General features: G+C 37.4%; 2 protein-coding genes across 3 annotated transcripts in view; one reads left to right on the top strand and one right to left on the bottom strand.

The window, feature by feature from the left end:
• Positions 1 to 22,746, bottom strand: part of LOC136855340 (protein peste-like) — an 86,730-nt gene that overhangs the window by 16,227 nt on the left and 47,757 nt on the right. The window contains exon 4 of one of the 2 annotated variants that reach the window (XM_067132256.1): positions 104 to 330. Coding sequence is in view for 1 of the 2 variants with exons in the window: in XM_067132255.1 (XP_066988356.1) it covers positions 104 to 181 (78 nt within the window). In the remaining variant the exon portion in view is untranslated. Of the gene's footprint in view, positions 1 to 103; positions 331 to 22,746 lie in introns of those variants that run through there. The other variant, XM_067132255.1, reaches the window with a different exon arrangement.
• On the top strand, positions 4,740 to 7,943 carry LOC136855269 (serum amyloid A-5 protein-like). The gene is made up of 3 exons (XM_067132169.1): positions 4,740 to 4,888; positions 6,285 to 6,395; positions 7,320 to 7,943. The coding sequence occupies exons 1-3, from the start codon at positions 4,740 to 4,742 to the stop codon at positions 7,471 to 7,473; spliced, it is 414 nt and encodes a 137-aa protein (XP_066988270.1). The 3' UTR covers positions 7,474 to 7,943.

Raw genomic sequence — 22,746 nt, 5'->3', positions numbered from 1 at the left:
TTTAAAAGTGGACAAAAAAGAGAAGACTTGCATAAATATTTACTGGTCTGAGTTAAGCACGAAAAATGTGAAGAAAATACGGCGAATTATTTACCCAACTTACCGTATCCGCTCGCTTTCGCTGTACCCTCCATTGTAGTCGAAATGTGCTCAGAAAAGTGAACGACAGACAGACAGACATACGTCACTCGTAGTACGAAACTGACAGAAGACGCGAAGCAACGCCCATTCTACTCGCGCGCTGTCAAGACGAACAGCTGATCAGGAGCGATGTGTTCCCGTGTTCTCCCAGATGCCTTCAGTTCCCAACTGCGGCCTCTTGACTTATACCTGCGAAGATTACCTGTTATCAAGGTTATACTTTATCTGTCTCGAGGTTAGGTTTAAAATTTCCTGGACGGTGGACCAAGGTTCTGTCTGCTGTGGTGTTACTATTTGAAGTGCTCGCTTCTTTCTGGCAGACATCTTGAAAGTTTTATGCCGAGTGTCAAAGTGGGAATCACTTTTTTACCTGCGTCTCAGATTGTCACTTGAAATTTCTCTTTCTAAGATGTTTATTTTTGGTGAAGACTAGAATGACAATGATGATGATAATTATTATTATTATCATTATTATTATTTTTGTACTTGATATTAACCATAATTTACTTGATATTATTAAAAATGATTTTACAAGTACATGCTCTAATTAAATATGCAATATTACTGTCATCATTATTATTACACTCTGAATATTACCATTATTAGGCTATTATTTTTGTACTTGACATTAACCATAATCTGCTTGATATTATTAAAAACCATTTTACAAGTACATGCTCTAATTAAATATGCAATATTACTATCATCATTATTATTACGCTCTAGACGTAGTTTAAAAAAAAGTCACGAGATAGCTGAAGACAGAATTTAGGCCAAAGGCCAAGCACTGCGACCTATGAGGTCATTCAGCGCCGAAACGAAAATTGACAGTGAAAGGTATGAAAGGCGTAACAGGAGGAAAAAAACCTCAAAGCAGTTGCACTATGAATCAATTGTTAGGAGAGGCTGGAAAGAAAGATGGAAGACAGAGAATATGAAAGGAGGTACAGTAAAAGGAACGGAAGTGGTTGCAGCTAGGGGCCGAAGGCACGTCGCAAAAAAAACCTTGAGTAATGCCTGCAATGCGCCCCCCTAATGGAGTCACAAGATTGTGGCAAATGTTATAAAAAAAAAATCATACCTTACCACTTATCTCTCTCAAATGTAATTATTCCAAATATAATTTTTAATACAATTTCACTTGGCTATTCAGAGAGAGAGAGAGAGAGAGAGAGAGAGAGAGAGAGAGAGAGAGAGAGAGAGAGAGAGAATGTAATGCCTTATTTCTTTCTCTCTTTTCGTGGGAAATATTTATTTTTTTAATTCCTTATCTTTTTATAGTTAGATGTTATAGTCACTTTTTCTTTCTTTCGAACGTATGTTCATCGATAATAATAATAATAATAATAATAATAATAATAATAATAATAATAATAATAATAATAATAATAATAATAATAATGCATTTTCCATCCTCATAACTTTTGATTTTAAAAGCTATAATTTCATTTTCTTTGCTATCCAAATGTTTTCCGTAGGCTGTTATTGGCGCAGCGCCCCCTCAACAACCTCCGTCGACCTCTTCCTCGGAGAGAGTCGACGAAATAGTCATATCTACCTATCTGTCTACGTCTCGAGGACGTTCCATCGTCTGCAAGAACCAGGTAGACCTTTAAGGCGGGTCTGATAACAACTGGGTCTAGACAACGAAAGGATTAGCAGATACTCCAAGGCTCCGCGCGATAAGAAGAATTACGAATGTTGCACGGACTGGTTCGTACGGCGTTCTCCCAGTTTCTAGAAGAAGAAGAAGGAGAAGAAGAAGAAGAAGAAGAAGAAGAAGAAGAAGAAGAAGAAGAAGAAGAAGAAGAAGAAGAAGGAGGAGGAGGAGGAAGAAGAAGAAGAAGAAGAAGAAATTTCAGCCAAATGGAATCTGAGGTATTGTCCACGATCTATAAACCTTTATATTTCTCAAAATCTTCAGCTGAAAACCAAAGTCAACAGGCTTTTTTAAACCCAAGAAGGATCCAAATGGAAATTAGCTGAGAGAGAGAGAGAGAGAGAGAGAGAGAGAGAGAGAGAGAGAGAGAGAGAGAGAGAGAGAGAGAGATTGTTGGAAAAGGTGATAAATAAATAAAGGCGAGGGAACATAAAATAAAACCGACACACCTGAAATTCAGGAGACGTCAGCAACAGCAGCAGCAGAGAGCAGGAATGAATTTGCTCCTCACCTGAACATTTGAAGATCGGAAGACTCCACAATTACGCCAAGGTAAACTATTCTCCATTTTAGTTGTAGCAAAGATAAAACTCCAGTTAGGGAATCGAACGCTGGTCGTTCAGTCTGTGAACTGAAGCAGTAAAGATGATGTTGATTATATCCTCGTAAGAAATTGTTTACAGCACTGAGAACTGTTTATGCTTATCAGTTTCAGAGGTCTCTATTTTCCTATCTGTGTGTGTGTGTGTGTGTGGACTATAAAGGCTTACAGGCCTTGTCGTGACCCATGACTGTTCTTACTCAGGTGGCGAGACGCCATAAGTAAATGCAGTTGCATGCAGTAATGTTAATGAGTATCAATTATGTAGTTGGGGATATACGATGTTTATCTTCCACTTCGTGAATAATATAAACAAACCACTTCTTGTTTTCGTGTATTTAGAGACGTAGGACCTTCCAGTATGCTTGGGAATCCCGCTGTCCGTAAATGTGGAGGCACAGATTTTGTCGCAAATGAAGGCAACAGCTTAAGCCGATAGTGTTTTGCTTTTTCTCTTTCTCCCCACTTTAATATCATCTAAATATGTGAAAAGAGAGAGAGAAAGAAAAGCGTTAGAAACCCCTGGTTTTCCAAGACTGGGACAAACCTGTTCAAGGGACTCACAAATGATAAAAAATTTAACAGAACAACAAAAATGTATCTCTGAACCCCGGTGGGTCACTAAGCATCACAAGACTGCACAAATCAGATCCATAATTCATGTGCATAAATTGGTGAGATTGTGGGCTAAGAGAGGGAATGAGAGAAGCTTTCGGGTTACTGAAATAGCAATCAGGTCGCCTCTAAAGGACAGGTGATGTCTGCTATTTAAGACGACCTGCCAGCCAGTCAGCGTTCTTTCTTCAGCCAGGTCCTAGTCACTCCGTTCTTTCTTCATTGTGGAGCTGTCATTGGTTTTAGTCAGTCACAGCTCAAGATTTGCCTTGATTTTATTTTGAGCCTAATCAATCTCTCTAGAATCTAGGTAACCAAGATGTTATACAACATCCTTGACTGGCTAATTCTCAATCTACAGTAGTCTCTCCATAGAATCTAGAGAGCTGAGAAGTCATTATAACATCCTTGACATCTCCGCTGATTGAGGCGGAAAAAGGAAATTATAAATAATATATATATGAATATATATATATATATATATATATATATATATATATATATATATATATATATATATATATATTGTGATGACTCCCTTTTATCCAGGATATTACTGTAGTGAGTGTCCCATTTATCCAGTTATTAATATGGTGACTGTCCCATTTATCCAGATGATACTGTGGTGACTGTCCCTTTTATCCATGTACTACTCTGCTGAATGAACCATTTACCCAGGCATTACTGTGCTGACTGTCCCTCTTACCCAGGTATTACTGTGCTGACTGTCCCATTTATCCAAGCATTACTGTACAGACTATCCCTTTTATCAAGGTATTACTGTGGGTACCGTCCACTTTATCCAGACATTACTGTGGTGACTGTCCCCCAGATGTTACTCTGGTGACTGTCCCATTTATCCAGGTATTGCTGTTCTGACTGTCCCTAATATCAAGGTATTGCTGTGGTGACTGTCCCTAATATCAAGGTACTGCTGTGGTGGCTGCTCCTTCACCCAGGCATTACTGTACTTTCTGTCTCTTTTATCCAGGCATTACTGTGCTGACTGTTCCCTTTTATCCAAGGATTACTGTGGTGACTGTCGCAATTAACCCCCACTAAACCTAAACACACACCCGACATAACTGAAACACCTACCCTAACCCTAAACACACCCCCTTCTGAACCTAAACACAAAGGGAAGGGGTATGGATTTGAAACCTACACTGTTACCTAAGTTGAGTCAAATGATGGCCACGTGCCAGATTTTGTCTATACTGGTCAAGCAGTTACCCATAAGTTACAAAGGGAAGGGGGGGGGGGAATGGGGGAAGGAGAAGGGGAAGGGGGTACAGGTTTGAAAACTACCCAATTATCTACATTATGGTCAAATAATGCCTACATGCCAAAATTTTGTCTAGATTGGTCAAGTTGATACCACATAAGCTATTGAGGGACAAACAAGGGAACAAACATTGAAACAAACTATTATCTAAGTTGAGTCAAATAATGGCTACATGCCAAATTTTGTCTATATATATATATATATATTTCTATATATATAAACATATGAACAAACATTATTTATATATATATATATATATACGTTATATATATATATATATATATATATATATATATATATATATATATATATATATATATATATATATATATATATATATATATATATATATATACACACACACCAGTATATAATACATACAGATATATATATATATATAATCCAACATTTCCAAAGACATTTTCCTTCTTTCCAGAATGAATTCTCTTCTTGCTGTCACGACAGTTGTAGCAGTCTTCGCTGTGAGAGCAGAAGGCGTCGCAGATATCTGGGACACCGTCACCAAGCCCCTAAAATTCGGCAGGGAGGCGGTCCAGGGAGCGGTGGATATGGCCCACGCTTACGTGTAAGATTTCGGAGGTTTTTTTTTCAGTGTTCTATTAAGTTTTTTGTGTAAATTTTTTTTTAGTTTAATAATTTTTTGTGTCAGTTTTTTTATTGATTTATCAATCTTTTGTGCAAGTTTTCTCAGTGTTTAAGTTTTTGTGCAGGTTTTTTTGCTTTAATTTTTTTGCAGGTTTTTCCGGAGTTTTATTAAGTTTCTCACAGGTTTTTTCAGTGTTTCATTAAGGTTTTTTAGGAAGTTTTTCAGTGTTTTATTAAGTTATCTATGTAAGTTTTTTCGGAATTTTATTAAGTTATTTATGCAAGTTTTTCAGTGCTATCTTGGGTGTTTTGTGCAGTTTTTTCAGGGTTTTATTAATTTTGTGTGTAATTTTGTTCAGAGTTTTATTAATTATTTGTGCAAGTTTTTTCAGTGTTCTATTAATTTTTTGTGGTTTTTGTGCTGTTAATTATTCTTGTTTATTCACTAATTATAAAAACTTAACCACACACTGAAAAACCTGCACAGAACGCTCAATAAAACACCGAAAACCCTGGCACAAAAAACTTAACCAAGCACTGAAAAAATCTACATAAAAAACTTAATAAAAAACTGAAAAACCTGCACAAAGTCTTAATAAAACCATCCCAAAAAAACTTGCTAAAAAACTTAATATATCCAGCAGTTGGTTCCTCCATGTAGTTTTTGTATTTTTTAAAATTTCTGTATTCTTTGATATTAAGGGGGCTGCCCATCTCATGTACTGAGAATAGAATATAGAATTTTGGCCAAATGCCAAGCGCTGGGACACGTGAGGTCATTCAGCGCCGGAAGGGAAATGGAAAGTAGGTAAAGCAAGATGGAAGAGAGAATATGAACGGAGGTACAGTAAAAGGAATGAAAGGGGTTGCAGCTAGGGGCCTAAGGAAGGGACGCTGCAAGGAATCTTAAGTAATGCCTACAGTGCACCGCATGAGGTGCACTGACGGCACTGGCCCCTACGGGATATCTTATGTATTGCTAGATAAAAAAAAAAATAAAAACTCGAATGGGAGAAAGGTAATGGGAAAAAATGGAAATAAATAAAATCATGTAAAATAAATGAAAGTTGGAACAAACATTAATATATTAACAAACATCTAGAGTCGCTTTGTTCTATATATATATATATATATATATATATATATATATATATATATATATATATATATATATATAAAGTATTTTGAAATCTTTTCATTTTAAAACATCTTCTTTTTCAAAGTTTTAGCTTTTTTAATATTTCCTTTTTTAAACATTTACTTTTTTACTTTTAAAATATCTTCTTTTTCAAAGTTTTCTTTCTGATATCTTCTTTCAAAGTGTTCTTTTTTAAACAACTTCTGTTTTCTTAAAGAAACCTTCTAACCCCCAACAGCGATATGAGGAGAGCAAACTTCAAGAACTCAGACAAGTACTTCCATGCAAGAGGGAACTATGACGCAGCCAGGAGAGGCCCCGGTGGCTCTTGGGCAGCCAGGGTCATCAGGTATGGACGAAAGTGAAGATTCAAGTCCTAATTCTGACCACCAACACAGTTGCCTGGCTATCAGGTGATGGTTCATAGCATACATTAACAAAGGCACAGTAGGTTTCAGGAGTTCAGTCCCAGAGCCATTGTGTGTGTGTAGTCAAGTGTTGCTGTGTGCATATATGCTCTGTTTATTTCATAACATTCTGAAACATATACAATGTGTTTAATCACATCCATATACACATACATGCACACACAACCTGCCCCATCTGCAGTCCTTAATAATATACAGGTTTCTGATCTGTAACAAGTTACAGGCAGAATGTATTTGTGAAACTTCTGTCCCCTTGGGGAAATTTTTTCACTTCTTATATTGCCTGTACTCTATAACTCGAGATTCAGATGCTTGATTACTGTTGTGCCTGTTCAGGAGATAGGCCAAGTGATGAAAAGAGCTTTGAATTTCGACGAGGAGCTGGATGGCTCCTCTGAAAACTGAGTCTTGTACCAACTTATTGCTTCATCATTACTTTCATGACTGACACGTCATTGAACTTGGGAAATTAGGAAAATTTGTCAATAATTGTTGTATTTTTGGTATCAAAATTGAACTTGTTCAGTCTGAAAACTTAAATTACAAGTACCAAATCAATTACTACATCAGTTTTCATAACTGCCAAGTGTTTAAACTTGAAAGAATTAGGAAAACTAGTCAACAAGTGTTGCACTTTTGGCATCAAAATTGAACTTGTTCAGTCTGAAAACTTAGATTATAAGTACCAAATCAATTACTACCTCACAGTTTCCCTGACTGCCAAGTGTTTGAATTTGGTAAATAAGAAACACTAATCAATACTTCTTTCAGTTAGGCATCTAGACTGATTTTGTTTGGTCCCAAAACTTATATCAAAGACTCTGAAGAAAGGATTTCCATTCCAGCAACGCCAGAGAGACAGTAGACCAGTGGCGTGGTGGGAATCCTGCAGCCAGCGCAGCTGACCAAGAAGCCAACCGCTGGGGGCGAAAAGGAGGCGATCCTAACAAGTATAGGCCTAAAGGTCTCCCCACAAAATACAGAAGGAGCGTCTTCTAGAACTAAAGAGGGTTGGTCTGCATTGAGTAATGCTGAATAATGAGTGAATAATGCAGAATACTGATGACATGAACTGGTTTCATGGACTATTGGTGGTCTCTGAGTCACCAGGATTCATAAATGTTAATGCTCTGGAAAGTTGTACTACAGAGTTTCTGTAATCTTTAGTTATTACATATTTCATGTTGTTGTTGTTATAGAATTTGTGTTGTTATTAAAGATTTTTATGCTGTTGTTACGGATTTTTATGCTGTTGCTGTTAAAAATGCTAATACTTATTTTATCTGACTGGAAACAAAGTGGATAAACTGATAATGCATTTTCAATCCCCCCCCAAGGGAAAAATGGTAACAAAGATTAAATTTGCCTTACGCTAAACATCTGATATTTTCTCACAATAGTATTGTGTGTTATATACTGTATAAATGTATGTATGTACATATGTACATGTGTGTGCCAGCATAACTCGGAAATGCACTGAGCAATTTCAACCAAACTTGGTATACATATGACTTACTACCTGGGAAAGAATACTCTGGGGCTAAGACATCACTAGCACCAAGGGCATCAAAGGGGGTACGGGTGGGAAGGGCTACCCTGAAATGGGGCTGGTTCTGCCCGTCGACTTTGTAATTAAGTAAACGACGATTTTATCATACCTAATTTCGGTATACATATGACTTACAGTCTGGAAAAAGAATACTGTGGGGGTAAGACATCAATGGCACCAAAGGGGTTGGAGGTTGGGAAGTGGTGAGAGAGAGAGAGAGAGAGAGAGAGAGAGAGAGAGAGAGAGAGAGAGAGATTTTATCGGTTGTCATTCAGAGTTATACCGGGTAGCGCCGGGTTGGTCAGCTAGTATATTTTATATATATATAATGTTACTATTTTTGGTTTTTAAACGCCCATTTGCACGCTGGTAAGTTTTAGCCTTACCTTAAGGAATAAACCCATTATTTGAGTATGAGACTGATCTGGTTATACATAAAACACGATTTCCCCATTCACTTCTCCAAATCCAGACAAGACAGGAATTGGAATAGACGGAAAGACAAAAAGTGAATGGTAACGGAAATCCAATAAGAAATAATACGAATGGAAATGAATGGCAGTAGGACAGAGAGTCGAAAGACGAAATGTAGAAAGACAAATTGTTGAAAGGACAAAGTGTCGAAGGGTCCAAATTGTCGAAAGGACAAAGTGTCGAATGAACAAAGTGTCGAATGAACAACGTGTCGAAGGGTCCAAATTGTCGAAAGGACAAAGTGTCGAATGAACAACGTGTCGAAGGGTCCAAATTGTCGACAAATGAACAACGTGTCGAAGGGTCCAAATTGTCGAAAGGACAAAGTGTCGAGTGAACAAAGTGTCGAATGAGCAACGTGTCGAAGGGTCCAAATTGTCGAAAGGACAAAGTGTCGAATGAACAACGTGTTGAAGGGTCCAAATTGTCGAAAAGACTTGAAACAGATTACCAGAAAGCACAAGACTGATTTAACCATTTGAAGTATTATAAAAGGACTGGAGGATACAGTATAACACATCTCTCTCTCTCACTGTTTATACATCCATTATGTAACCTTACTTTAGACTGCAGGTAAGATTTTCAGCACAACACTAATAGTCCTGGAGCCAAGGGGTGTTTGCATGCATGAAAAGCCCAGAAAATTACGTGCTTGATTTAGTTAGAGGGTCTACTGGGACACCTTCTTAGCGAGGGTAGACATCTGGAAACCAGGCAGTTATCGTGTTATTCAGGGTATTCGTTGAATTTGATGAAACCAAAATAACCCCTCTTTTAATGTGTATTGGTTACATAAATTGCAATAACTCAGCAATGAAATGGTCTACAGGGTTCGTTCACCTCTCAAAATAAAGCTTAAAGAATGACCTATTCAATGGATACATGCACAATATGAGTGGTCAATACCCAAGGTCACAAGAGGTCAAAGTATGACCTTTTCTGATAAGAAACCAAAATCTATGACTTTTCATATTTAAATATTTGTGAATAGGGAAATAGACTGAACATTTAATGCTTTTACACTCTGGTTAGGTACACCATAGGCAAGTTTTTAAAATTAGTTGGGAACTATGCTCATTGGTAGCTTGAAAAGTCAATGTCATGTAGTGAATAGTAATATTCATGTACAAATGATAGCTGTATGATGGTTATGTAATTAAGGTACTATTGAGTCAACTAAAGTTTCGTCAAAACACACGTTAAAAAAGGAGTGATTTTGACTTCATCAAATTCAACGAAGACCCTGAAAACACGGTAACTGCCGGGTTTCTGGGTGTCTACCCTCGCTGAAAAGGTGTCCCAGTGGACCCTCTAACCAAATCAAGACGTGCTTGATTTCTCTGGCCCTTCCATGCATGCAAACACCCCTTGGCTCCTGGACTATAACAAGCATCTGGACATTCAAACAAAAGTAAAGAATAAAAGATTTTATTTTTAAGAAAATACACATGCATTTGTATAATAAAACTTTGTAACATAACTACTGCATCAAAATTTACCTCAAAGATTGTGAGTGAAGGCAATAAGATATTCGAATCCAGCACTGACGTCGTATGTATAAAAAATGCCTCTCAGTCTTTCGTTTAGGATTGTATATTTTTTGTATTTTCTTTTGACATTTCTGCCTTGTTGCATTTGTTCTAAGATCAATTCAGTGCTGGCTTGTTCCGGACGAAGTTTTCTCAAGAGCTTGTCCTCTGTGGGGTGACAAATTACCATTCTTGTATGAAATGCATTATTCCAACCTTCGACCGAGTTACTAGTTCTTGGCAAGTCATTTTGAACCCTTTCGTGAACTGACCACAAGTTGATTTCAGATACTGGCTTCCTACTTCTTCCTCTCTGGGTGATACCCAACCATGCAGCCTCAAAATATTGTAAAAATTCTCCCAAGCTTTTATCTTTCTCTTCATCAAGAGACTCCATTAGTTTATTGGACAAATCACAAATATCACTGGGAGGGACAAATGCTTGTGCTTGCAACTGCTTGATAACAAATGCATTGTTGCGCTCACTATACCACGTTTGCAACCCAAGGGTTTGGATTTTTCTCCACAGACAGTCTGAAGCGAAAGAAAGAAAATTTTTGAGTTGTACTTTTATAACATTTTTTGGTGGTCAGTCACCTCCTTGTATAATCTTGTAATTGTCCTTCCCTGCTTCTGAATGGTTGAAAGCCTAATCCTTTGTAAAACCTCTTAAATATTTAACACTGTTTTGACAGTTCTACTAATTCTTCAATGATGTCGAATTCCAGTACATATTTTTTCCTTTGTAATCCCCATCTGTCATTTAAATGTGCTTTCTTTGTAAACTTATTTTTATGTTTCTTCAGTCTGCTAAGTAAAGAACTATAAGTCGAAAGGCCTTGTAGCACTCCAGTGTTTCTCTTTCCTTCGCTGACTCTGTCTTTATTTATATATATTCATCACGTTCCATATTTTCGTGATTCAGTTATACACACACACACATATATATATATATATACATATATATATATATATAATATATATATATATACATATATATATATATATATATATATATATATATATATATATATATATATATATAAATATATATATATATATATATATATATATATATATATATATATATATATATATATATATATATATATATATATATATATATATATATATATATATATATATATATATATATATATATATATATATATATATATACACACACACACACACACACTCATCAGGAACAGCCGAACAAGCACTATAGTCAACATTTTTATCCCACTGGGACGTTTTGGCTTTAACACACTAAGCCATTTTCGACCTAAAATACAGGCAAAACACCAAACATAAAACTTTATACTAGTAAAATACAACTCAAAGCTTACCACCTTTCAAAGACAAACTGACTGATTTTATTGCGTCCTGGTATTGTTTACTATTATACATGCCCCAACTGCCAAGCGGGGTATTTGGGTAGTTCCATTAATTAGCATTCAAGCTGCAGTCTTCTTCCATCCGTGAACATTGCAGTAGATGCAATCAGGCAAGACTAAGTATAAGGGATTTCAAAATTGTAGATTCTTGTTCAAAATTGTCTGATTTAAGGATTTTAGAATCTATATATATTTAGGAGCTTAAACCTCAACTCAACCAAGATCAGTCTTCCTTTCCATTATCTATAATCCACTGATTTTCTATCCGCTCTCGCTTTCCAGTCATTGGGCAAATTTATCTACTTGTGTAATTTTTCTTTTCATGTTTGTTTGTCTTTTTGAATGTTTCTTAGCCGAGTGCTTTATTTGATGTTATTTTTTAATCTCGTGGATGACGTCAGCACAGAGGCCTCTGCTGACTTCAGCAGTGAATGAAGAACCCTCGAGCTAGTCGACTGTAGTGGGATTTTCTATCACCTCCCTCCATTCGTCAGTACAAGAGCAAAACACAAACATCATGATGTTAGACTTGGACCTTGCTTTACATTTTATTTTCCTATCATGGCGGAGATGGGTTGATGTTAATTCTCAGTACAAAACCTGATTTCGTCCGGCATATGCACAGCAGAGGCAATCATGAATGATACTACCGTTGATGCTTGAGAGCAAATTCCTCTTTCCAGTCATGATCAAAGTCTGGAACTAGACGTTTGAAAAATCCCCCGAGAGCTTCTTGTAGCTTGGAGGGTCAACAACCTGATTATGCCTAGAGATAAGAGATGAACGACACTTGACATATTATCAATATCAGGGAAAGTTTTAGAAAAAGTGGAGGTTTTGACGGATGGAAAGTTGAGGGCTTGAAAAGACAGATGGGTGTAGTGCCGAAGACGGAAGAATTATCGTTTTTCCATTCAGCCAACATTACATTAAACAACAGTTTTAAACCTACTCCGGTAGATTCCAGTACTTTAATTTTAGTAACAAACATTTATTAGACATCCTATATACAATTGTATTTTATCTTGTAGTGGTAATGAATACATCAATACAGTAGTCACAAATACGTATCCAGAATTATGGCAATATCCCCACGTAATACCTATTTTTAAAAGCAGAAATGTCGATGTTGTCTCTAATAATTGATCAATCTCTTTACTATCAATCTTATCGAAAGTACTGGAAGAGGTTACTGCCAATCAATTGACTGAATTCTTGGAAAACGATAAACTCATTTCAGAAAGCAACGTAGTTTCAGGCCAAAATTACCAACAGAAACTGCCCTGTTGAAGATATCAGATGAAATCTATAAAAATACTGACAAAATTTTCATGGACTTTAACTGCTCGATCTTTCAGAGGCTTTCGCAGCATAAATCATACTATTTTATTAAACAAATGCTCAGTGATGAATACTGACCCGAGCTGGAGTGATAACTATCTAGATAACAGATCCCAATCAGTTAGGCCAAACGATATCATTTCAGCTCGTAAAAATATAAAATTTGGAATTCCTCAGGGACCAGTTCTTGACCCTATACTTTTTTTAATATATGTCAATAATCTAATCAAATAGTTACTTGGTTGTTCCATCATTCACTATGCTGGCAATACTCAAATCTTACTACGTAATATAAATATGACATCTTATTTACAGAGTGGAAGAAATTCTAAACACAGCCAAGTGTTATTTTCAAATGAATGGTTTGCTTCTTAATATGAATGAGACTATTTTTACAGGATCCAGGCAACATATATCAGAAACCGGGGCAACCTCCAAATTAATTTTAATGTGGATATCATTGTGTTAATGACTGAAAAAAATCTGGGTGTTTACTTTGACCGATATATGAGTTTCGAACCACATATAGACGAAGTTTACAAGAAAGTAATGGGTACTCTCATATTTTTAATTAGGGTAAAAGAATAATTTGAACCATCTACATACATAACAGTTGTTTAGTCACTGGCAGTGAGTCTCATTTATTACTGATTAAAAGTTTGGGAAATTACCAATATTACACGGATACAGAAAAATTCTAAAGCTTCAGAACTTTGCAGCTCATATGAGTGTTGACTATGTAACAAAATATAATCACATTTTGTTATTCCTGAAACAACATGAGTGGTTAGAAATAAAGGATAAATAAGTTCTAGATATGTGTACCATTGTATTCAAAACATCGAAAAATAAAATTCCAGACTGGTTATACAATTTTCCAACAGTTAATTTTGTTAGTGGGGTTACTACCTGTCAGGGGAAAGACCTATTCGTAAGTAGAGCCAAAACTGATATTGGCTCAAGACAGGTAGACATACGTGGTCCATGTCTATGTAATGAAATTCCAGGTAAAATTACAGAAACTGCTTTTCTGTTTACCTTTTAAAAGAATCTTTTTAAATACCTTCTGAGGGCTATTTTACTGCACTTTAACTTTATCTATTGAATGCTACTGTGTGTAGTAGAGTGCTCAATCATGTTGTCACTATGTATTTTTACAGTATGTAACACTGTATGTATCTGGGACTTTCCACTGAAGAATACCCCATGTATATTGGAAATAAAGATTATTAATGTTTCATTGGCACTCTGTACTCCAATTGGCCCTCTAGACTTGCCATATAAGTTTCTTTGTTTCAGTAGGTAAATTCTAAAGCTGCTGTCCAAAGTTTTTATTATTTTGGCTCCTCAGTAGCCCTTGCTACCACTGACAGGAGGTACATGCAGGGAATATTTACACCCGAAAACGGTTTTATAAAGAAGAGGGGCAAATTTTGCTTGGTCGGTCATATTCCGTGAGCTCTCCTATAGGCAGCGAGTCTGGCTGACCAATGCTGGTGATGACTGCTTGAGGAGGAGGGTAGATGTAGTATTGTCTCAGGGGCACACCTCGTTCTCCTGACAGTGGTTGGCAGGAGGGGGGTTTCTTCAGTAACACCTAAGAGTAAGTTTCCTTAAAGAATGACAAGGGCCTCCTTGTAGCGGAGGTAGCGGTGGTCCATGTTGCTGTTGAGGACTGTGGTGTCCTTTATGATCTGCTGGTGTTGGGGGGGCATTGCCATGTTCCCTCATGCAGTGTTGGTACGACGGCCGTTCATTTAGATGGACAGCAATCCTCTTAGAAAGGTGAGTCATCATACCAATGTAAGAGTGGAGGTATCCATTCTTGGGGCACAGTATTTGGTAGACCACTCCTCTCTTCATGGGATCGCTGCTGACGGAGGGCTGTTCTTCATGAGGTGCTGGGCAGTCCTCTGATCCTTATACTGGATTGTTGTTTCTACTTTAGCAGAGGTTACAAGAGCCCGAATGATGTTCTTCAGGGCTGCCTCGTCCTTCTAATACAGATAGGTGTCATCTTACAACAGGTGCAACTTGCGATAATCATGGAGGGGTGGGTAGAGCTCTCAGCTAGCGCGCTGTTGGTCCAGCGTTCGACTCTCCGACCGGCCAGTGAAGAATTGGAGGAATTTATTTCTGGTGATAGAAATTCATTTCTTGTCATAATGTGGTTCAGATTCCACAATAAGCTGTAGGTCCCGTTGCTAGGTGACCAGTTGGTTCTTAGCCACGTAAAATAAATCTAATCCTTCCTTAGGGCCAGCCCTCTCTAGGAGAGCTGTTAATCAGCTCAGTGGTCTGGTTAAACTAAGATATACTTAACTTTACAATAATCAGAATTTACAACAATGGCCAAAAAAAAAAAAAAAAATTACAAAAATATGAATATAAAAAGAGTTAGAAATTTACAAAACATCATGCAGTAGGCAGTGCTTATGAGTAGCAGTCCCAATGTGTGTAAAGCTGGCCAAACACTATTAAACATGTATCTCCAACATGGCACATGATCACACAATTAATCAATTTAAGAATGTATGGTTAGGTTTGATGGATTAACTTCTTCACTTCACTTCAATTCCACTCCCTGGTAGGCTTTCAGCCTGTCAGTGGGGTCAGTTGGCTTCTCCAATCACTTCTATCTTCAAATATTCCATCTCTTCTAAGCTCTTCAATTGTTAGCATGTTGTGCTTTGTAAGGATCTCCTCCACTTCATCTTTCCAGCGCTTGTGAGGTCTACCACTCGATCTCCTTCCTTCAGGTATCCAGTTCCATCTTTTCTTTGCAATTCTATTTTCATCCATTCTCATTAGATGACCCAGCCATCTCAGCTGTCCATTCTCAATCTTGTTCATCACAGGTACCACTCCCACTGTTCTCCTATTGTTCTCATTTCTCATTGTATCTCTCTTTGTTTTCGTTTATTATTGTTCTCAGGCTTTTCATCTCTGAGGCTTGGACCCTACTTCTGTCTTTACTTGTCACTGTCCAGCTCTCCGATCCGTATGTCATTACTGGTGCTAACAATCCTTCGAATATAGCTTTCTTTACTTCTCTTGGAACATATGCATCTCTCATCATTGGATAAAGAGCTCCAGAGCATCCGTTATATTTATTCTTTCAGCAGTTTTCCTCTCTGTTCTTATCGCCCTTATCTGTCAACATACATTCCAGATATTTGAATGAGTTGTGTCCTTTATCACTGTGTTCCTTATCATGATGTCTGCTGGTGCTTGAGGCTGTTTGCTGATTGTTAATATTTCTGTTTTTCATATATTCATTCTTAGTCCCGCTTCTGTTAAACAATCATTTATGCATGCCAGCGCTCCTTCTATTCCTCTTGGTCATATGTCCAAAAAGCTATATCATCTGCAAAAAGCACAATGTCTCCTGTAATGTTAATTCTTCCTTTCAAGCTCTTTGTAACTTTGTCAACGTAAGTGATGAACAAGAGTGGAGAAAGTACGCTTCTCTGTTTGACACCTGTTGTTACACTAAACCACTTGTCATTTTTGTATCCAGTCATTACATTATTTGCACATGGTTTGTCGTATGTGATCTTTATTGCAGCCCCCAGCCTGCCATCCAGTCCACACACCTCCATAATTTGTTTCTGGTACTGAGTCAAATGCTTTTTCTAGGTCAATAAATGCTATATACAGTGACCTATTGTATTCCCATGATTTTTTGATGATAAGTCTCAGGGTGAATATGAGATCTGATGTGCTTCTATCCTTTCTGTATCCATGCTGTTCTTCACCTAACTGAGGTTCAGTGACACAACATGCTCTCTTTTCTAAATTTCTCTCATAAAGTTTTGCTGCATGACATATGAGTGTTATACCTCTATAGTTGTCGCACTTACCAGAATCACCTTTACCTTTATAAAGTGGCGCCGTAAAATGTCTTCCACAACCTTCTGTGACTTCATTCTCTAGCCAGAATGATAGAATTAAGTCATATAGCATCTCTTTTGCCAGGTCTTCTCCCTCTTTCAACAACCCAATTGGTATATTATCATACCCAGGGCTTTTTCCATTTTTCATCTCTCTCAGAGCATGATCAAACTCTTGATATGTAATCACATCTTCCCTATTTTCTCTATCAGATTGAAAGATATATTCTTCTTCTTTTCTCTCTTCCGATGTTATGTTCAGTAAGTTGCTGAAATAGTTGGTCCATTTTTCGTTAAGGTCTTCAGCAATGCCAATGATGTTTCCATGTATTATATTGTATTATATTGTTTTGTTTTATCCTTCCTGTACGATTTTCTTCAAATACCATTTTCTTATTATTCATCAATTCCATCAATTCCTGTAGTTCTTCATGCATTTAATGATCTTCTCTTAATTTCTTGTTTGATTCCTAAAGAATACATATTCTTCTCTAGTCTGCTGGTTTCTTCGTTTCATCCATTTCCTGCATTTCTTATTTTTCATTTTTACCGAGTTCCTTTACATCTTCGTTCCACCAAACTGTTCGCATTTTCCTTGTGCCTCCCACATACCTACTGCCAAGTTCTTCCTATCCAACTTCCAAGGCGCTTTCTTTTAGTGCTTCCTATTCTTGTTTCTCCAGCAGCTGCAGTTCTCAGTAATCTTGCTTTCAAGTCTCATATTAATATCTAGATATTTTAGGGTTTCTGCTTTTATAACTTTTCTGTGTTTTCTGGGCACGTACAGAAGGAATGTTAATTTTTCCTACCACCAATCTATGATCAGAGTCAAGGGAAACTTCCTGGCAGCACTTTTACATTTTGTAGGAGCCTTTTATATGATTGTGACCATAGTCAATTACTGATCTCTGATCAAACTGTCCCGTTGTTGGATTCTTTCAATATCTTGTATATCTGTGTGAATCCTGGTGTTTGAAGAAGCCAGTCATGATCTTTACATTATTTCTCAGGCAGAAATCTATCAGGTTTCCACCAGGGCCGGATTAAGGGGGGGGGGGGCAGGGGCCTGGGCCCCAGGCCACCCACCAATAAAAACAATGCATTTTAATTTAATAATATAGTTTGTATATAGACTATAGTTTATAATATAGTTTATATATAGACTATAGTTTGTAGTGTATGCAATAGGAGTTGGAAAGGGGGCCTCCCACCAGAGTGGGCCCCAGGCCTCCCACCAGCTTAATCCGGCCCTGGTTTCCGCCTTCATTGTTTCTTCTCTGAATGGACCTATTACATTTTCCATTCCTCTTCTGTCACAACCAACTCATTAAAATCGCCCAGCATTAAATTAATGCCTTTTGTTTGTTCCTCCAGATATAAATCCAAAAGCTCCGAGAAGTTATCTTTCTCTTCCTGTGTGTAGCCTTGTTGTGGGGTATAGATCTGATGTACATTATAGTTTTTATTCTTTTTCTTAACTGTGCAACTCAGAAGTCTTTCAGTCGCCAACTGTACTTTCTGTATGCAAGGGCAAGTCTGGGGCCTACAACCAGAGTAACACCATGTTCTCTAATTCCAACATCTACTCCACAACAGACCAGTATGTATCCGTCTCCTAAGTCTTAACCACCGCTTTTACCTCTAAGACTAGTTTCAGCCATTCCTAATAAATCGAGTTTTCTCTCTTTCATCATATCTAGTATTTCATCATCCTTATCATTATAAGTGCCACCATTTATGATACCAGATCTGAAAGTAACATTCAACTTGTCCCTGCCGTTTTTCCTATGACGATTCCAATTTCGTCGCCTATTTTTACGTCTGACAACTGATCCTTGAGTTTCTCGAGAGACAAAGCTTCAGTTAGTGGCTTGCTAGGCCAGTCCTAAGCTACCACTGAATAAACTGTCAGCGACTGTCGTTTGGTCCACGGCCCCTTATTTGATACATACAGAGCAGCCCTACGAGAGTTTATTTCAAAGGGGTTCCCTATCAGCCACCCAGTGGACACATCTGGTAGGAGTTTTCTCTCCCCCAGAGATTAACTAACTTCCACATTCAACAGTGTCAAGAATTCTTCAGGATCGTGAACACATACATGAAGCTGCTAAACAGTTTTGCTTCAGTGAACTCAACTGTAATTATGAAGGTAAGAAAGGGCCAAGCCATAAAATAGAACAGCTATTAATGACGTGGATAGAAGACCAGACTAAAAAACGAACACCATTAAAGCTTTATTACCATCCAGAAAAAGGCTAGAAGTCTGTTTCAAACTCTTAAGGAACGTGCAGGTGGTAATATCAACAAGAATTCACTGCAAGCACTGCATGGTTCAAAAAGCTCAAAAGAAGATTCAGTCTGCATAATGTTCGGATAACAGGAAAGAGGCAGCGAGTGCAGATTAAGAGGCAGCAAGAAAGTTCGTCGACAGTTTTGGTGAAATCATAAAAGAAAAAGGATAAAAGATTACAATACATCCCATTCAAAAGCTGTGAGTTAATAACCATTCTTAGAATAAGCTTAAAAAACCCCAGTATCAATATGATAATAAAAACATCACCAAATCATGTGCTCCACACGTTATATGCAAACATCACAAAAACGTTTTGTAATGTAATGACAAAATGGAAATTAGTTGAGATCAAACTAAAGATAAGTAATGATAAAGTACTTTCCAATACTGTGCTGAATTACTATGGTGTGAAATAAGGTTAAATTAATTTTCTTTTAAGCAGAGTTACCACTGGCTCACCGTCAAGGCATATGAAATGTGGATGTGAAGGTAGGGCACGTTACAAAACACTGAGATGAATCAGAAAATTAATTAGTGAAATATCAACAGTGATAAAATATCTTCCTGTGCACTGTAAATATATAAGTATGATACAAAAAAGCTAAATGGTGGGTCTTTGCATAGGATGTCATTTTGATGAAATGCCACTTGATGCAAATATTGGTTAAGTTATATACACAATGTTTCTGTGATATTACAAGGCAAAATGGGAAATTGATGATCACAGTAAAACAGAATATTAATTATACATTTTTAATACATTTCTTAAAAAAACATACTATGAGTCTAGTCTACAGCACAATATGAAGGATGTAATGCTTGATAAGAATAATTCATGGTAAGGCAACAGTGACGTAAAAAGGCAAATTTACTAAATTCTAAATAAAACAAATGAATATAATGCATTATTGTAAAGACTGATAAGAAAGTTACTGTGTAAAAATATATTTATGGTGATAAAACCATGGTACCCCTTATACACCTGTATACTAACTGTTAACCGCATTACGTCAAAGTTCGGCTTCTGACATGCATGCAAGAACTTAACCGCTCCGTAACTCAGTGCCTACCTGTATTCCGTATTCTAATATTTCATTTCATGTAAATACACGTAATTCTAAACTGACCCTAACGTGTTTACTGACAAATACCTTGTGAGTAGAGTCCTCAGCTCAGATAAATTCCCCCTTTTTCCTTGTTTTAACGATTTCCTGAATCAACAGCTGTCAGATTTTATACAAAAATAGAGGTACGTAACGAAATCATTCATTTAGAGTCTATAACTGGCTCATGGTAAGCATTTCCCCAGGAAAAATCGTAAAAAATGGCGACCTCTTTGCCATAGATCTCACAATCTGCACATTGCAGATTAAATCCTTGCCCCCTTGCAGTATCAGCGACTAGCAAAGCTAGGCTGGGTGCAAGACAAAGAAACGAACCATTTTGCGTAAAGTCCGCGTGTGCACAGTCACGGAGTTCCACACAGAGAGTATTTTTATTTTATGTTAGGATAGGAAGCGAAATTGTGGCTGAAAATAGAAATAAGGAAATGTTAGGCAAGTGCATGCAATCCACTCATTGAGAAGAGAAAGTTAGTATCTGTTACACAAGTTTTGATAGCCCCTGCATGAGGGCTTGCATGTTTTTCACATAGGCAAGCTAGGGAATTACGAAGCGTTGAAAATAAAAAAGGAAATAGTGCTTGTATTTCTCCGTGGGTTATCCAGACAATTTGTTGTCTTGGAACAGCTAGGCACATGTTTTAGATCCAACGTGGGTCAATCAGCAAATTCCCTATTGCTGGAATTCTGAGAGTTTAATCTCTCTCTCTCTTTCTCTCCTAGAGGTTAGAAATCCGTTAGGCAAACACTACAGAAAGCGTAAAATTTGTTTGCTTCATATTTTATTTGTACACATTCCTCTGTACAGCAATGCACTTGATAAATTCTGTTTCATTTCAAAGCGTTTCCATTCAATAACTGCCCGCTATTTCATTCATAAATGTAAGGAGCCTTTTTTTTTCTTTTGATTATTTGTGGTTATCTTTTGTTTTGCTTAAAAAGTGTGCTGTGACCACGTGGTCTTCACGCTGTTCCCAGGGAAATTTGGGGTAAGTCTAAGAAAAAACTTAATCTTCTAAACAAACCATAAGCAGATTAATCTGTCTGTATAAGCGGGGTCAGTCTCGGGAAAGTTCCCATGCTGGTCATCGCCCTGAGCTGTCAGCTGCACAAACCCAAGTGGTTACTACTCGTGGGAAGGCGCATGTGACTTAGGCAAACAGTGCCTGTGCATAATAGAATTAAGTTTTGTGCTTATACTAGAATTGGAGGAAAAGGCTCTTATTAAGGCTGGCAAGATATGCAAATTTATCAGTATAACTTGCAAATAATATAATTTTAACTTATCCGTCTCTCGACAATGAACTTACCACTTATATAAAAATAAATAGAAGTGTACTTCTAAAAACGGCTGGCTTTCCAACCCCCCCATTTGTATCTATACATAAACCTTATCCCCAATTCTGCACCAGTTATCAGTGTCTCCATTTTTTTTTAGGTTTACGCTACGTCCTTTCTTTTTATTTTTTTTTCAGTTTATTTTATTTCATTTATTTTGTTGGGATTATTATTCTAAGAGTGTCACGGCGCTCACTGAGTTCCCGAACCTAACCTGTATCAGGACTCCCCTAAAGAGCAAATTTGTTTTTCTTATCACAAGAAAACCCAAATTATCGGGAACAGGCAAAATTCCTTGAACCAAGCCTTAAGATTCACGTGATAGCCAGCCAAGTCAATGCGTGAATCTGAAACCACGTCCTACAAGACAAAATAAAAAAATCCGTTCCCTGTGAACAAATCACGTCCTAAAAAACAGAATACAATTTACATCTTTCGAGACATTAAAATTTGTTCATCAAGAACAAACTGAGTTTTATTCAGACAATAAAATTCATTCATCAAGAACACGCCAAGTCTTATTCAGACATATTAAAATTTGTTCCATCAAGAACAAACTGAGTCTTATTCAGACATTAAAATTCGTTTATCAAGAACACACCAAGTCTTATTCAGACATATTAAAATTCGTTCATAAAGAACACACCAAGTCTTATTCAGACATATTAAAATTTGTTCATCAAAAACACACCAAGTCTTATTCAGACATATTGATTTTCTAATCACACCCATACAAGCGTTGTCTCAAGATGTCTACGACATCCAGAACCCAACAAAATGAAGACTTCAAATTCTATATGTCCACTGGAAAGGACATGGGACTGTCAGGACAAGCCCTGAGGGACTGGGTCCAAGAGAAAGTAGATGATGCCATGGCAGAAAGAGAGGCAGAACTGCAGGAGAGGGAGAAAGACAGAAGGAGAAGAAGGAAGAGCAAGAGAGAAAGGAGAAGAAGGAAGAACAAGATAGGCTGGATAGACTTGCAAGAGAAGAACACGCAAGACAGGAGAAAGAACAAGAACGAAAGTATAGGCTTGAAAGGGAGGAAAAGCAGCGGGTCCATGAGCCACAGATGGCCCAAACTGCCACTGCCAACTCCTCTCCAGCCCTTGGTGCATCTGCCCTCACTCAGGCTCATACTTTTATGCCCAAGTAGACCAAGGCTGAGCCCGAGGTGTGGCTTGATTGGGCCTAAAGGGTCCTTAGCGCCTACCCACTCGCTCCCGCTGAAGTCTCCCTACTCTTGGGAAAATTCCTTGGAGGAAAGGGTCTAATTGCTTTCAACGCCCTTCCTGAGGCAGATCAAGGGAAATGGGTGGAAGTGCGCCAGGTGATCA

This window comes from Macrobrachium rosenbergii, chromosome 31 (genome assembly GCF_040412425.1).
Source record: "Macrobrachium rosenbergii isolate ZJJX-2024 chromosome 31, ASM4041242v1, whole genome shotgun sequence".
Classification (NCBI taxonomy): Eukaryota; Metazoa; Arthropoda; class Malacostraca; order Decapoda; family Palaemonidae; genus Macrobrachium; species Macrobrachium rosenbergii.
Note: the sequence above shows the minus strand (reverse complement) of the source record. Positions and strands in the feature narration are given on the sequence as shown.

Excerpts from the sequence above, each read along its gene's own strand:
- LOC136855269 (XM_067132169.1), top strand. The coding sequence starts at position 4,740 with ATGAATTCTCTTCTTGCTGTCACGACAGTTGTAGCAGTCTTCGCTGTG. Across the intron at positions 4,889-6,284 it reads GATATGGCCCACGCTTACGT|CGATATGAGGAGAGCAAACT; the intron begins GTAAGATTTCGG and ends AACCCCCAACAG. Across the intron at positions 6,396-7,319 it reads TGGGCAGCCAGGGTCATCAG|CAACGCCAGAGAGACAGTAG; the intron begins GTATGGACGAAA and ends TTTCCATTCCAG.